This window comes from Falco naumanni, chromosome Z (genome assembly GCF_017639655.2).
Source record: "Falco naumanni isolate bFalNau1 chromosome Z, bFalNau1.pat, whole genome shotgun sequence".
NCBI classification, from domain to species: Eukaryota; Metazoa; Chordata; class Aves; order Falconiformes; family Falconidae; genus Falco; species Falco naumanni.
Window position 1 is genome coordinate 73,627,468 of NC_054080.1, and position 17,189 is coordinate 73,644,656.

The window sequence follows — 17,189 nt, forward strand, 5'->3', positions numbered from 1 at the left end:
TTCATCAGCCATTTCTAACTAGAAGTTGACAAAATGTTGTCATCTACACCATTTCTCCTGCTTATGCAGTGACATGGCTGGGTATCACATGTGACTCATGGAACGTTGTATGTGGTACGTGACTCATTTGGCTGAACCAGGTTTTCTAGTAAAAGTCTGACATCTGCAAAATTTGCTCCCACAACACACACAAATTTCTGGGTATTGCTGCTTGAATTTCATGCAGTCTGTTAGCTGAATCTCTTATCAACATTCTTTCTATTTTTTCTTAGACTATCCTGGGTATACTTTCAGCACTACCTTCATTTCTGTTCCTAAGGACTCCAGCACTACACCTACCTGGGTTATATCTCTTCCTCAAAAATGTATGGAAACCCTCAGGGTTCAAGTACGTCCTTTTTCTCTTCTGCTACTTGTGGAGTGTGCTGTGCTCAGCAGTTATGACGGAAGAGTATGGGGAGCCAGGCTGTTCTCAGACACCACTAGGCTGCAGACCATACACATCGCTTCTTGGGTATTCCTGTACTGGTGGGATTCTAGTCAAGATTTCCATTCCTGGACAACAGGGTGCCTGGAATTTCTCAGCAAATCTGAAATCACTTGCAACATTTTGCTAAGTCAAGTTAAAGCAAGGTGAGATTATTTTACTTCAGGATGAAAATCTTAACAGAGACAATCATTATTTGGAGAGACATAAAAGCAGAAGTAGAACCATATTTTATAGCTGCCTGTATGTTAGCGTAGCTCCAAGAGGTTCTTCACCTCTGCTTCATCTAACTAAAAATACTTGACACCACAGGGATACCAGTCCTTAGATGACACCCTTCGAGGTTAGATTGTTGCACTGGAGGGGACTGGTCACTGAGGAGAGAGTTTTGTCTGCAGAATCCTCTTGCAACCTGGCATTGATTTTCACAACTTGAATCTCTACTGAGAATTTCCTGTGGTACTTAGCCTCATGCTTAACTAGGACTCCAAACTTTTCTCTGAGGGTTGCTCACTGTTGCAGTCTGTATGGCTTTAAACATTTTCACCTCCAGTCCTATCACCTGTCCAGACAATAAACAAAACTCTTTGCTAGATGTGAACACAAAGCCTGACAGCTGGTGTGATGTTTTATTTGGCCATAAAGAAATCACTTAACCTACAGTCTGAACCAGCGTTTTTTTGTTCAGATAACTGGGGAAGGTTTTTCTCAGCACGAAACCCTTAAAATGTAGATACTGAGAACTGCACTTCATAGAAAAAAGAATGCTGAAAACCATGCAAATGCACACTCTTATAGAGGTGACTATTGCAGTAACTGAACAAAGATTGAGGGAGGCAGCAGGAGTGATGCTGTAGCTTGGGTTAGCCGAGCTAGGGTAGTGGTAAAGGTTATAGCAGTGGTAGTCCAACCCCCCCAACTCCCAAACAAACAAAACCAAATACATCACCCACTTTCTTTTCTTTGTTTTTACTCACAAATTGTATTCTTCTGTGTAGACAAGAGGCTATTTTTCCATGCAGCTTATTCTTCAAGATTAAGATACAAAAATGTATGCCTTTCTTTGAGTCCTTTGGCTTGCTGGGAAGGCAACTTTCTTTACTGATTACTTTTTTTTTTTTGTACTAGTTGACATATCTACAGGATGGAGTCTCTTTGTGTGGGTGCACAGGATGACACTGGCAAGTGATTTGTGTTGGTAATCACAAAGGAAGCTGTTATTCTTGGGGCCTTTATTGTGATAGTATATGGATAGTAAAAATTAAGAGGTTATATGTTTATTGGAATTTATTTACATTTTTTTATGCCGTTTGCTTTGTGAGGGTCAAAAATCTTGTGATTTTGTCCTTCAAAAGTAGTACTTTCAGCATCCTTTAAAATGCAAATGCTAGTTCATGCAGAAAGAAATCTACTTACAACTATTTTTATTTATTTGTTTGTTTATTATGTTCTAAATCTATAGTATAGAATACATGACATTCTGCATAGGATATTAATTCAGCTGTGTACAGTATTCTTTAAAAGGTGGTCCAGGGAGGTACAGGTTTCCATCTAGCAGAACGAACCTGACTGGGTTAGGTTTGTAGGTTTGTGTGCTTCTTGGCGGTGGGTGCCTGATGCTGGCTGAAATCCTCAGCTGGTACTGAAGTGGTGTGCTAACTGGTCACAGTGTATGTCAACTAATGGAGCTACTGTGTACTGCACACTTGTGCACTGTGGGTCAGGTCTAGATGTGTGATGTGGCTTCTGTAATTTTGATTATTCATGTGGCATATTTCAATTTTACATGTAATGTGTTACCTGTACCAGCATTTCTTTCTCTAGGCATCTTTTAGACTGACCTCAGAGAAACCATTTCTGAAAATCTGTGCATCTTCTTTTGCACATAAACAATGAACAAAAATATTAATCACCTTTACAGTGAGAGGTGTATTATATACATCATTAATAGTCCAATGGTGCCACATTTTGTAGACATGCAAGATGCTGTGGTACATTCTGGTTGCACTTGGGTTTTCTAAAGCACATTCGTGACAAAATTGTAACATATCTGCTGGTAATGAACATGAGATTTGGGACCTAGCTACCAGGTCACCCATTCTTCAAGGGAATAGTTGTCTGGGTAACTAACTGTCCCTCAACACTTCGTAGTGCTGGGAGGTGGAGGTAGTGCTGGGTAACTGCCTCCTGCCACACAGTAGTGGGGGAAATGCTGGATGGGCTTTTTGAGGCAGGAGCTGTCCTGGCCTGCAGATGTGCCCCATCTGGAATAAGGACATCCTTTTCTGTCAGTGGGATGCCAAAGGACTACTGCAGTTATCTATAATAGCAACAAATGCTCCTGATCTTTCCTAGGATTCAGGGAATCCCAGCACTGTAGAAGTGTTTCTCTGGCTCCTGGGTTAGAAAAATGCCACCAGTTGCTGTGAAACCGGCATCTCTCACTTCTTTTTTGCGCCTAGGGGGTATTTCCATCTCCGGTGTTGCCCTGGCAATGCAGTCAGACAGTGTTCAAAGCTAGAGTGAGTGGAGAGTAATTGGCCCCACTGAGCGCTGTGCAAGTTGCTGGAGAGCAAAGTCTTCTTCCCGAAAAGCTTTAGATACACAGATCCCAACATTATAGTGGAAGCACCAAGTGCCTTGGCTGTCAGTCGGGCCAGATGACAGCAGCTGAGGAGCCCATGGCCGCCTGCCTGGCTTGTATTTATGTGACACCTACTGGTGAAGTGTCCCCATTCCACGGGGATATTTTCCACACAGAAAACAAACCATTCCTGGATATGCCCCAGCACTGAGTTAATGTGCCATCCTGCTGAGAGTAGGAGCTGCCTGTGAAGAAATCATACCCCTTATCTTAAACTTACCAACTGGTGTTGTTAGGGAGTTTAGAGCAAAACCACAGAGAGAAATTCTTCGAAAATGGCATCCCCAATTCAGCTTTTGTAGCTTGGCTCTGTCTCACACCTTAATCCCTGGTTTTTGAGCAGTGGTAGCTTTTGGATGCATGTTTAATCCATCTGGAGGGGTATTCAGAACTTCACTGGACAGGGCCCTTAGAAGGCTGGTATCTCTTTGGAGTTGGACCCGCTGTGGGTCATGTAGGTGGCAGCCAGAAGTCCCTTCCAACCTATATCATCCTCTCATTCTGTGATGCTACCATTCTGTCTGCAAGTGTTACAGCCATAGGCTTCAAATCAAGCTTGAAAATATTTTCAGGTCAGCATGGCTTCTTACTCTTCCAGATACCCTCAGCTTTTTCAAACTGCAGCAGCAGCGGAGGGAGAGATGGGAACAAAGTCATATGGCTGTCAGAAAGGTTTCTCGGCGCTCTGTCAGCAAGGAGCGATGGGTGGAGACGCTTGTGGTTGCAGACAGTAAGATGGTTGAATATCATGGAAGTGACCATGTGGAATCATATATCCTCACTATAATGAATATGGTATGTACAATATTTCCTTTTTTTTAGACAGATGAATGAGGCAGGTTTTAACTTGATCATATTACTGATCTCTTTGAAAAAAAGTCTGCACATTGTTCACTGAAAGAAATGTATCATTTATAATATTCACTTAAACTCCGTGTTTTAAAGTATTTTTTACCTTATGTTTTGCATAGGCTTAATTTTTCTCTGAATTTTAAGTGAGAGAAGTTTCATAGCTATAAATGCTAGCACTGATTTTCTTTCCACTGAAATTCTCTGTCTGACCTGGAACCTGTTGCTCATTGGTGATTTCAGATTGGTAGCTACAGCAACAGAGAGAAATTCTACAGTTTTAAACATATGGATTCTTTCTCATATCCGTGGATGAGAAAGGCACACAGGAGCCCACTGGTAATTGTAGTAACGTAGCAAGAGCTAAAATGTCAGTGTTACTGTTTTGGTCAGAAATCCAAACAGCACCATATGAAGAAAGTTAACTCTATCGCAGTTAAAACCAGTACAACTCATTTTTCCACAGAAGTGTCTTGCCTATAATACAAAGTCCACATTGAAAAAATAACAGCTTAACTTTCAATGTTTTCCAGTGTGGCAGGTTTCAAAATACAAGTTGATCTGGGAAAAGCAATAGCGTTTCATGAGACTGCCCACAGATATGTATTGTTGTTATAAGTATCATAGTAGATATTGACCTTGGAGAGTCTACTGAGGATGTCTTCTATGTTATCATGGTACGTGTGTAATATATATGAAATTAATCACAGTGTAACTCTAGCCATGGTAACCAATGTGTCCCTTATGTTTATACAGTATGTTACCAACTGAGCAGTCTGACTAGCTACTGAAGCAGTGAGCCTGATTAAACAGACACAAAACTGATTTGGGCATATGAGTTTTTGTCCACATAGGGAAAATATATGGAATAAACCCCTGTCGTGATCAGACTCAGGAACAAAGAAGCCTTAACATTTTCTCTGTGGTCTGTACCCGAGATATTAGGATTGCTCACAATGATTCAATTTTAAGCCTAGTGCCTTGAAAAAGACACATAACTAAATCAGACCTTTGTAAACACGATTTCCACTTCGTTTTGGCAATTTCTCCTTTAACAGTCTTCTCTAAAATGGTTTTGACCCAAACAAAACCCATTTTGTACATTCACATTTCTTGTGATATATGGCATAGCTCACATATAGATAGGTTATGATTGTCTTCAGTTCTGATTCTCTTTCCTCCTACCTAATTCCGTGTCGTGATGATGTTTATGACATTTAGGTCAGATTTTTGCTGAGTTCAGTTCTTACTCCTTTTTCATGTGGATTTCTTTTTAATAGATTATCTTTGCTTTTGTTCTTACCATCCTCTTATGTGCTGTCAAAATGCAAGAATATCCATCATTTAACGGATTTCTCTTTGCCTAGAATTGACTAATTTTTGCTTTGTTGTGGCAGAAGCTAATTCCTATCAAATCAAAATGGAATGGTTTTATATGCTGGGTTTTTGCAGACTGAGTGGACCTCACTATCAGTGTTACACGACTCTAGATGTTGTGTTCTTTTTTGCTAGTGTTTTTTAAGAATGCTGAAGTTCTTCAAAGGGAAATGGACATAAAATAACCTACCATGTGCTTTTGTTCTTTAGCTTAGTAACTTTTACCATATCCTATGTCATCACTTATTTGGCAGAGCTGCCCTTTGCAGTAGTTCTAACATTTGTTGCATTTCAGTAAACTTTCAATGAAGTGCATTGAGAATTTGAAAAACAAAACAACAGCCTCACCCCAAGATGAAGAGCATGCTTGAAGTAAACATATTTTCTCCCTAAAGTCCTGTTCTGCTATAGAGCTAATCTCATACCTCCTGGCTCTGGCACAGGTCACAGGGTTGTTCCACGATCCAAGCATTGGCAATGCCATTCACATTGTCCTGGTCCGGCTCATCCTTTTTGAGGAGGAGGAGGTAAGGTTTTTATTTCCCTCAAAATGTCACTGATAAAACTTGGGAGTTCAATGCATTGAGCTATAATTATAAAGAGGAACGTTTATTTGCTTACAATAATGTGTTCGTATTACTTTTCTATTAATCTTTGGCATGTCTCTTTTTGGAATAAATGCTGCCCTGGATGGCAAAGTATTTAGGTGATGACTTCAGATATTTCTGCATAAAATCACCTGTGAAAATGTAATTAAAACTGCCAGATTAGGAATGGGGAAATGGAATCTCCCCAGTGTCAAAAGAACATGGGATGCCAAGGAAGGCTGAGGAAGAGAAGTTATGCATCATCACTCAGAATCTAGTTACATAGCGTTACCTGAAATGTATTACAAAGTGTAATTCTGGAGTATTTGCTAGTCTCTGAAAAAGTAAATCTGTTACTGCAGCTTAAGCATACGTTTCGTGTCATGTTAAGAAGGGAGGTTTCCTTGAACCTTTTGTATTTGATCAGCCTGGGAGTATCCCAAGAAAGATGAGACCCTTGTGTCTGACCAGCCTGTCTGCTACCCGCGGTTTGACAGCCCACCGTATCGGAGGGTTATTCGACTAAGCTATTCAGGGACCCCTGCTGACAGCACCAGAGTCACAACAATCCCTTACAACAATGGCTCAAATCTCCAGAGACTTAAACAAAATGAACTTCTGCTGAAGATTTTTATTAGACAAAATGCAAGTTTGAGACAGAATAAGGTTCAAAGGTTGCCACTGATAATACACTGACTGCAAAACAAGCTTAAAACATTACGTTTAATAACAGCTAGCGTGAGTTTGTCATAGAATAAAGTTCTTACCCAATGGGCATCCCTATGGGAGAGAAGACAGGTGCAGCCCAGCAGCTGACCCCAGAAGTTACAGTGGGGTCTTCCCTAACTTCTCCCCTCACTTGTCCACTTTTTATACTTCATAGTATGTTGCATATTTGTTTATCATACACAGGATAGGTTACAAGTTTCTTGCTTCTAATGTAAATTACTACTTCTCCTCAGATAGCACTACTCAAGTTTTTCACCAACTATGCATGCTCCCCAAGTGGGGTTTTACCCTGTTTTGGGGGGGCTATTTCAGTCGGAGGTCACGATCTCCTGCTACCACAAATACCGTTGTCCTACTTTGGACTAATTTTCTTATGTATGGGGATTGCAACACCTTATCGGCTTGTCTTCTCTGGTGGCCAGAACTTCCTTGCTTGAATGTCCCTTTTTTAGATAATAGTGTTCTTTTCACCATCTGTTCTTTGTCACTCATCCTTCCCAAGGCTGACTGCCTTGATGAGAACTCCCTTCATCTGCAACAACTTTAGAGAGTGGGTCAGCCTGACCTAACTTTATGCACCAATTCTCCTAATTTTGTAGTGATTTTTAAAAATCTGTGCATAACATAGCTAGCTCTGACTGCAGGAGCATATTAAGTGGGTTATCTCAGTGGCTTATGATTTCTAAGTACAAGCTGGGTGGTCTCAATGCCGTTGAAGGCAGTGAACCAAGCCATGGGGCCAGGGTGTGTCTTCTGAAATAACTACTAGAATAGAGTCCATGCTCTAGGATAGAGTGTAAGAATATGCAGGCCAAAACCTGTGTTTCACATTTTGATCAGGACAGTTAGGACCTGAAGTCCATGGTGACCTCCAATTACATTTACTTGCTAAATTTCTGTGGCTATTTTGGTAATAAAACATGGATTACTGTTCAGTTGAGCATGGCAATGCTGGAAGCAGCAGTATTTGGTATCTTTCAAAAATTGGTTTTGATTTACCCAGAAATTACTACCTGGTAACATGTTATTTAGATGCTTTGTAAAAAGTTTACGTAAGTAGAGTAAACTGAGACAAGATACCCTGAGTGTCCAATACCAGAAAGGAGAAACAATGTTTTTGAATGAGTTGATTTTGCATACTTTGTATTTCAGAAAAAATTTCAATAACTTGCATGTATACTATGTAATAATAAGATGAGGAAGAAACGTCTATGACTACTTTTTTCTCTTTGGAATTGAAAAATAATATGGAAGAAATACACCTTCAGAAGCATAATTGTGCTCTGAATGTAACGTTGTTCATATAACAACAGGTGATAAATTTGAGCATCGAGTCCCATGCTAAGTAGTCTGTACCTTCTCTTTAGAGGAAAACTTGGTTTCAGGAGGGTACAAATTGGTTTGCTTGAAAATTTCAATTCAGTGATGCTCACTTACCAAAAATATGTACATTTCTGCATTTAATTTTTCCTTTTGCTGCACCAATTACAAAAAATCAATGTTTTAACTTAATATTCAATATGTTCAATACATAGATGTCATTGCTCCTAATGATGGCTCTAGCTTTAGGTAAAAGCGTAATCAATTGCATTTCAAGGATTACCCAGCTTCACATCAGACACCCCTGACGTATTATTGCAGTGCAGTGTCATCTTCACAGTATTTTCCTTCATTTCCTATTAGCAAGGCTTGAAGATAGTTCACCATGCTGATAAGACACTAGCCAGCTTCTGCAAATGGCAGAAGAGTGTCAATCCCAAGAGTGATGTCAACCCTACACACCATGACGTAGCCGTCCTTCTAACCAGGTATGACAGCAGTTCAGTGGATGTGATTGACTATTGTTTAGTTGCATTTTTTTGGAGATGATATTTTTTATATAGTATCATGCTACCATTTAGTTCATCCTGCATGGCATCTAGTAAAGTGATCTGATGAAGATCTGCTGTTTCTGAAACACAGTGGTAATGCAAAAGTAACCTAGTGTAGGTGTGTCTAGCACTGATACAGGCAGAGAATATGAGCTATATTATGAAAACATGGTTAAACTTAGATCTGCTGTAACTTTTAAGGGGATTGCTTTTCATTTGTTTTCAAAGTACATATAGCACTTTATGTATGCATATGAGTGTTTTATTGGAGATGCATCTTTGTCAGGAAATTGAGTATGTCCCAAGAGATTAGCAAGCTGCAGAGTTCAGGTCATTTTCCCTCCATAATCCTATCTCATTTTGTGCTCAGTCACTTCTGTATTCTTCTTTGAGATAATATACCAAAACAATGTAGCCTATGGATGGACAACTCCATATTGGCAAATCCTCAAGTAATACACAGGTGCAGCTCAGAGTGGACCAGTGTTTTGCAAACACAGTGCCTTTTATTTTTAAGCTTTAAAGTGTATGATTTTTAAATATTATCTCTGTATTTAAGGAGACACAAAATATTTTTTTTTATGTGTGAGCAAAGGGGGCACAGAAAACTTAAAAGGTGATTCCTGAGCTAACACAAGGTGTTTGTGGCAGGGCACAATGCAGAACTTCTACAGGTCTGTAAAAATCGATCCTATCTGCACACAACTGAGAGAAAAGTTTGGCTCAAAGGTCTGCAAAAGAAGTCTTAAAGTCTGTCAGGTAAAAAAAAACCAAAAACCAAACACAAAAAAAACCCGACCTCAAGTGGTGCAGTAAAGAAGAGAGTCAAGAAATCTTAAGAATGTGAAAAAGAAGTCTCACTTCTTTTTCACTCACAAAAGAAGTGCTGCATGGTTTACCTCTCTGAATAAAAAAGCTTCAAACAGTTCAACAGATTGAAGCTGAGGTATGATGTCTTTAATAAACCATACCTCAAAATGCCGTCAGAGGTGGAGATTCTAAAACCTTTGTCCGATGCGAGTTGACAATAAATTTAGGTGTCTATATACAGTAGTGTACAACAGCAGCGTTCGTTATATACAGCAGCCAAACAAATATTGACTACAAATTATAGCAGTGTAATATGAGAGTAACAGAACAAGTGCATGTTGTTGCTGCAAATATGTTTGTGAAAATGTTAACACTATGCTTTGCTTAAAATGCAAATTAGCACTAACATGTTGTAAGAAGGAGACTTACCATCCAGTGTAAGTGACACTCTACAGATAGCTCTTTTAATGGCATGTCTCTTTTGTAATTCTAGAAAGGATATTTGTGCTGGCATGAATCGTCCATGTGAAACCTTAGGTTTGTCTCATCTGTCAGGCATGTGTCAACCTCACAGAAGCTGTAACATCAATGAAGATTCTGGCCTTCCGTTGGCTTTCACTATTGCTCATGAACTTGGGCACAGGTATAGTTGAAAGTGAAGGGGGGACCTAGCTGAGTTTAATTTATTATTTGTAGGTTAATACTCAAATTGCAAGACAGAAATAAAATGAGGAGTGAGTTAATGTGTCTGTTATTAAAATCAAAACTGTGTTTGTTTTTTCTAAGCAAAAAAAAAAGAAAGATATTATTGAGCCTTTGACTTCTGTTTGTATTTACAGCTCTTCAGTCTGCCCCCTTTAAGAGTCTGCTAGGGCAGTATATCAGGATGAAGTAAGAAACACAAAGAAGCATGACTTTATCATGCAAATTTTTCTGAACAAATCCTGAATTATGATGCAGTTACTTTACATGGTCTCCACATCCAAATAATTTACATAAAACATACCTGTTTCATTATATCAAGGTATTTCAATATTGCAGATCAGCTATGAGACATTTTTAATTCAGTCGGACTTCACAGAAATAGCAAATACTTGTTCTCCTTTCTGGTTAACTAATAGTCACTTTTGGGCATTTCTTAATAACTTATATCTTCTGTATATTAATATTGCTGTTGTGGATACACTTAGGTCAAATCAACTAAAGTTCCTGGCCATTCAATTTCAGACATGGCTAAATTTCTTTTACGATTAGGTATTTTTGCTTGAACTAAATTTCTCAGTATTTCAATTTCTGAGGGTGTTTTTGTTAGTTAGTTGGTTTATTAAACTCACCTGAAAAAATTCTGATTTTTTAATCTGTTTTGACACTGAACTGTTCTCCTGAGAGCACAGCATTATCTCATGGATGCTCTGGTTTGGCTGTAATGTCTGCACTTTCCAGCTGCACCATGGCACTTGGCTAGGTGACATGTTCATTGCTGTATCTACAACCGTATTACCATTTTTGCACTCCCAACCACCAACAGGATGAAGTCTGTATTTCCTGATGCAATATTATGTTAATATTAATATTAATCTGATACAAAGATTACTCAAGTGTCGATCCTGTCACCCATTAGTTGACTTTTCTTTATTTGACCTCTCAGTTGCCAGAAGGGAGACAGTGTAAATAAATAATGCTGAAATCATTACATTGTGTCTGGGTGCTGTGGGTTTAGTCACTTGGTCCCCGCAGCCTCTTGCTGACATGGAGTTTTTTTCATTAATACTAGTAATCAGAAGACATTTCTTCCCCATAGAGCCATGTGTGACCTTCTCCTGGTCTAGCCCAGGTGGCTGGTAATTCACTCTCCTTTGGATGCTGTGAGACAGAGCCTATACGTGCCTGTGCAGGAGTGGTGCAGGGCCTTGCCCATAAGGATTGTCTCCACAAAGAAAACTGAATACAGCAGGGTTTGTTGTTAACATGGAACCATTCTTCCCTCAAGCCAGGTTACAGTACCTATGTTAAAAGATTCGAGTATGGACAGTAAAAGTCTGTAGGAACAGGTGAACAAAAAATGGGAAGAAAGCTATGCACCCGTTCCTTAGATGAGTGCCAAAAGTCAACTCTTCCCCATACTGTCCCTGTAGATGTTTGCAGTCCCCTGTGTCAACAGATGCTGTTCATGGAAAAGAGCCTGTCGGCAAGGGGACACACTTGCTTTTTATGCCTCAGACCCATTATCGGAGTTGATTCTGGTTGAAATCGTGCTCTGATTTTGAAACATTTGGGTTACGGTATGATTACAATCTCCAGAAACAAAGTCTTAAGTAGTTTGCACTCACTTTGATCCATCACTAAATCATTATATCACTGAAATCTGAGACAATTTTCACTGCTCTTTCACAAAATGGCTTACATGCCTTCGGATATTAACAGTGTAGGTGTCAGCATCTTTGTATACCAATATCTTTGTATGTTGTTTCAGATAATCTCCTTCACAAAGAGATGACATGGAGGCATGTATGTTTAGTTGGTCGAATTCTCACCCAAAGATTTTTACATTTGTGTCTGTTACAAGCTGTTGAATAAAGAAAATAAATAAAGTCAGAGAAGCTGGAGAGAACCTGCTATGGAGATAGATTTGTATGGCATAGGTTAAGAAAACTAAATAGGAAGAAGGAATTGAGGTTGGAGGAAAATTCACTGGATGTTCAATAATTTTGAAAACAGTATCTCTGTTTCAGTCTATGAAAAGAGATCAAAAAACCCCAAGCAACAGAGATGTGATTGTAAGAGAGCATAAACCAGAATGTAACAAAGCTTGATCTTCATTAAAGGGGTACAAGTCTGAAATAACTGGCATCTAAGAGCTAGGAAGCACTTTTAGCTCTAGCACCTTTAACATAACTTTGAGGTTGAAACCATGACTCCTGGCCCAACTGTGCGATAGTGTTTTGCCTGCCTTAAAAATACCCCCGAGTAGTCTCTGTCAGTCTTTTCATATTGTTGTACATAAGAGACACGTTTGAAAGCCTGTTGAAATGTAGAATTTTTTTGGTAGATTTTGGGTCAGATCTTCTATATCTTATATAGCAAAGAAGTATCTACAGCCAGGAGAGGAAGCAACCTCATTATCTTTTCAAGCACAGTGTGGAACCCATAAGTAGGTGTTGTGGTACAACCAATCTGCTGGAATTATCAGATGTTGTGTTTTTATCTCCAGTTTTGGTATCCAGCACGATGGAAAAGAGAATGACTGTGAGCCTGTTGGAAAGCGCCCATATATTATGTCCCGACAGTTGCAATATGATCCTACGCCACTCACCTGGTCGCAATGCAGCAAGGAATACATCACACGTTTCCTAGAGTGAGTGATCAGGTTGTAGCATTTCCCTGAAATGAGTACAACTGTGTGTAAGATGTTTATGTGGAGTTTAAAGTAAATCCTGTATTATTATATTACTAAATGTAGGGTTTTGTAGTGTGCTTAATTCCCATGAAGGGCACGCCCCAAGCTTATTCCTCACTTAGTATTTGGGAAAAGCTCCATTATATCCTTGTTTTCTGAAAGTGAACTCGAGTCTTGCCATGCTGGCTCAGATTTGGTGCAACCTGCAGCTCTGCAGTTTTCAGGGAGAAAGCAGCCTTTCCATCAAGGACTCTGATGGAAAATCGTGAGACTTTGCCCTTGGCCACAATGACATGTGCTTGAATTCAATGACTTGTTCAAATTCATTATGTTCTTTTTAAGAGCAGCAATATGGTATAACTTCAGCCAGAGGCTGTGGAGTGCTCTGAAGCTACCCTGCAAACCATAATGACGTTGTGATGTTTCTACTTTGACAAGCTATATTTTGCCTTTGTAAACCCTCCTTACTAGATGGAGTGCTGTTTGTTAGTGGCACGTCAGCATAACTTAGCTGGAATCTTATTATTTCCAAAGGCCGTATGCAAAATTACTATTAAGAATTAGATATTGGAAGTCTATAGAAATGTCAAAAAAGTGTGCTTGAGGTTTTTTTAATATGCACGTTTTGTCTTTTAGCCGTGGATGGGGATTCTGTCTGGATGATATCCCCCAAAAAGAAGTGTTAAAGTCCCCAGTCATCGCCCCTGGAGTGATTTATGATGTGCATCACCAGTGCCAGCTTCAGTATGGTTCTAATGCTACTTTTTGTGAAGACATGGACGTAAGTGCTGTTTGTTTTTCTTCATTCTCCTAATAAGAACTTGAGCTTCTCAAACAGTGAGGGAATGCAGTCAGGGAACCTCAGTTGCTAACTACAAATGCAGCATGTTTGGAGTTTCATAGGCTAGATGTGCAGTGCAGGCATTGCCTGTTTTAATTCTGCAGATTTTGGAAGTGAGTTGTTGCACTGTTTGCCTTGTCTTTTGCAAGACCTTTACTGAATCTCACCCTATATCTGTTGTTAAATGCCTGTCCTTCAGCAGTGGGGTAATTTTGCTTTCAATGTTGTAGTCCTGATTTTAGATAAATTATCAATGCAGCTTAAATCCCGTTTTAAAAGATACTTCAAACTTAGAGCTTTCCATTGACCAAGTCATTCTGGGAACAAATCTTCAGTTCCAGGTTTTCTGAAGAAATCATGGTTGTGCTCTCTTCCCATACGTCCTAATTTTTTGCACTCTTAATGGTCTAACTAATTAAAGGAAATGTCAGTCCATGCACCTTGAAGAATCTTTATTTTCCCATCAAACCTCAGGTTTTTATGTGAAAATGCATAACTTACAAAGTACCCTGGGGTCTGTCTCGCAGCACAGTGAGACAGTGTTGTGTGGGGGGTGCACAGGAGCAGCATATTTACAGCAGCACAACTCTCTACAAGAGCTAGGAGTTACTGCAGAGTAACAGGTTATATTAGCTAAGGTGCAGTGGTATGGTATTTTAACAGCACCTAGCATGTTCAGAGCTATTTGGCTTTGTACAGCACTTTTCTGCATAAGCAGTTCAGAAGTATTGGTTTCAAGTGCTAATCTAGCTAAGTAATCGCTAATTTTTGTAGTGTTTTGAGCAGTAACATGCAGCAGACATTGCAGACAGCATCCAGCTGGATCACCCTGTTAAACACAGCTGTGGTAGAAGTAGTGTTATGGCTGTCGGCAGTGCTGAAGTGTTTTTTAGGCAAGGTATTGCGCACAGCTGTGGGCTGGGGACTGTCGATGTTGACTATGTATTCCATTCGGATAATTATGTGTATCCTCATCTACCCTTCTGTTAGGGAGATTATTTCTGATTAATCTTCTGAGCCTTAATAGGTAACATGATTACCAATGCTGAACTGCAGCTACTGAATTTGAAGCAGGTATTGAAAGATTGCTTTCATTACGTGATGTTCCAGTTTTGTCAGTTACTGTATGTTTGTCTGTTGGTACAAATAGAAAATTGAAGTGCAGTTTTGTAGTATTGGTTCATTCTGTCTATTCTTGTGTTTGAACCTAGCAGTCCTTTAAATTTGACATCTCCTGATTAACCAATTTTACAGCTAGGCATATCTCAGGAAATTAATTGGTATAATCTCATTTTACATTTTACTGGAAGACCTGTGCTTTGCAGGTAGCTGCATTGGCGAGGGAAGGAACTGTGACTAGTATAGACTGCGTGGCATGTTGAGTGATCGGTATAGTCATTTTGTTTAAGAGGTCTCACTGTTCCTTGCTTTTCCACTGTCTTCTTAACACTCACTCACTGACCAGGCTGCATGTGTCCTGTAACTTTTAATGTCTGCCTTGGATCCACAGACTCTTTCTGAGAGAGGAATCTGCATTTAGCTGAAGATGTGCCAAGGTTCAGTAATTACTTAGCAAAGACTGAGGTTTATAATTCAGGGAATGGTTTCCATGAACCATTTAGGTAGCAAGTCTTCTAGGCATCTTGAGAAGTACAGAAATATTGTCCCTCTAATAAGGTAGAGAAAAATTACAGATTGGGGAGAAAGAATTTTCCAAGTGGTAGGGAGATCCATAGCTTCCTATAGAGCAGGCTGTAGGAGCTCAGAATCCTTATCTTATTTATCTCCAAATATCCCTCTTTATCTCCAAAACTTCACTAACTTCAGTGAAACTGGGGTTTTTTTGAACTCAACTTTAAGGCACAGACCCTGATCTCATAGACTGGGTGGAAAGTGCATACCACATTGCTGATGATAAAAAGCTCTTGCGCCTCGCACTGAGTCCATGGTAGCATCATGAATGTCTGGCTGTTACCAGATGGAAAAAAAGCTGTGTGTACATGGAGATCAGTATGGAAAAATTCTTGTAAAGCTGAAGGATTTCCTCCATGAACTCTTGACTTTGTAATCTGTGAGCGCACCTCCTAAAAGTGTAACTGTCTGTGGAGAGAAGTGTTCAGTTTCTGTGCCTTTTTCTGGTATTTGAGGCACAGTGCAGGAGTACACTTCATACACTAAAAGCACAAAACATATTCTTTGTACAAGAGAGAAAATAGAGAATGAATTTCACAATGAAAGAAAATTTATCACCCGAACACTTGGGTAGCTCTGCCTTAAGTACCTGACAAAAGTGGCTTCACAATGAGTTGCTAAGTAGTGCTGCTCTTGAACTATAAATTGGGAACCGCAAAACAACCTTTAACTTTGCACATATATTGTCCAAAAGTGGCTAAATAAGCTGAGATGCAATGCCCCAGACATTGTGTTCCAACTGGAGATTTGGAGTGCTTTGAGCTGTTCAGTACTGTCAACTTTCCTTCTGATGTTCTAGATGAAAACCAAGGTGAACACGCAATGCAGAAAGTAAATAAAAGGCCACTGTCAAAACAGACTGTGCCCAGGCTTAGCTATTTTAAATAGAAGCAGGTCAGAAACCAGCAGCCAAGTTTTGCGTTTCACAGCTGGCCACATATTGCTGCTGCCTCATTGGGGCTGGATTTTTGCAAGTGCCCGGTTCCTGTGTTGGTACTCAAACCTGGCATGTTGCTTGTTCTGAGAATCCCAGTGGGAGCTGTTAGTGGGATCCTTCTTGGCTCCTTTCTCTGATGACACTTAACGGCTATCCCTGATTTCACAGGTGGGTGCTGCCAGCGCTGTTCCCCCTCCCAATGCTGAGCTCGGCAGTTCAAACAGCCTCAGCCAAGCCCTGGCACAGAGCCCCTGTGCTTTTGCTTCTGTTGTTCCAGTGGGAGTGCAGTCTTTCTGATACCCCTGATTTCTCCAGCTTGGAAGTGGTCTTCCACAGAAAGCCCTGCTCATTCAGGAGTTCCCAAGCATGCAGGACTCCTCTGTGTCAACCAAAAGAAAAGCTGGTGATGTGAACTGAGGAGTGGGGAATAGCCCTTGATGTCTGTCCTCGCTCTCTAGGGAATAGTTCGAACTTGAGCGGATGACTTGTTATAAGGTAGCTGTAATGTTTCTTGACTTGACTGTAAGGAGTTTCTGTTCTTTCTGTGAAACTGACCACTGCACATGGAGCAGCAGCTGAAATGTTGTGCTGTACTGCCAATGTACTGCATTTAACTGGCACCAGTTTCTGAGTAACTGAATATTCAAGCAAGCATTCACTAACCAGAGGCCTTACTCTACCCGGATGAGTAGGCTTTTTTCTCTGCTGGCTAACCTGGACTGGTTATTTTACATCGTTCCCTTGCTGTTTGCTTGGCTGATGTTTTAAGAGATCTGTGTTTTGATCTCTTTCCTCATTCAGTTCTGGGACCGCCATGAATATTAACCTGGCTGTTGTACTTGGAGACATAATGTTGGTTTTACTTACCCAGCTGGCTTCCTCTAACCTTCTTTGATTTCACCATATGTTTTCAGACAGACAGCAGTGCAAAATTAAACATTGTATTCATTAGTACAATACAAATTGAA

The 17,189-nt window shown here is 40.0% G+C and overlaps 1 protein-coding gene across 2 annotated transcripts in view; it reads left to right on the forward strand.

Moving 5' to 3' along the window:
• The window catches only part of ADAMTS12 (ADAM metallopeptidase with thrombospondin type 1 motif 12), a 163,703-nt gene that overhangs the window by 83,994 nt on the left and 62,520 nt on the right, over positions 1-17,189 (forward strand). For both annotated transcript variants that reach the window (XM_040580500.1, XM_040580499.1), the window contains exons 4-9: positions 3,730-3,926; positions 5,801-5,884; positions 8,357-8,481; positions 9,848-9,997; positions 12,566-12,709; positions 13,388-13,532. In XM_040580500.1, coding sequence (XP_040436434.1) covers positions 3,730-3,926; positions 5,801-5,884; positions 8,357-8,481; positions 9,848-9,997; positions 12,566-12,709; positions 13,388-13,532 — 845 coding nt within the window. The remainder of the gene's footprint in view (positions 1-3,729; positions 3,927-5,800; positions 5,885-8,356; positions 8,482-9,847; positions 9,998-12,565; positions 12,710-13,387; positions 13,533-17,189) is intronic.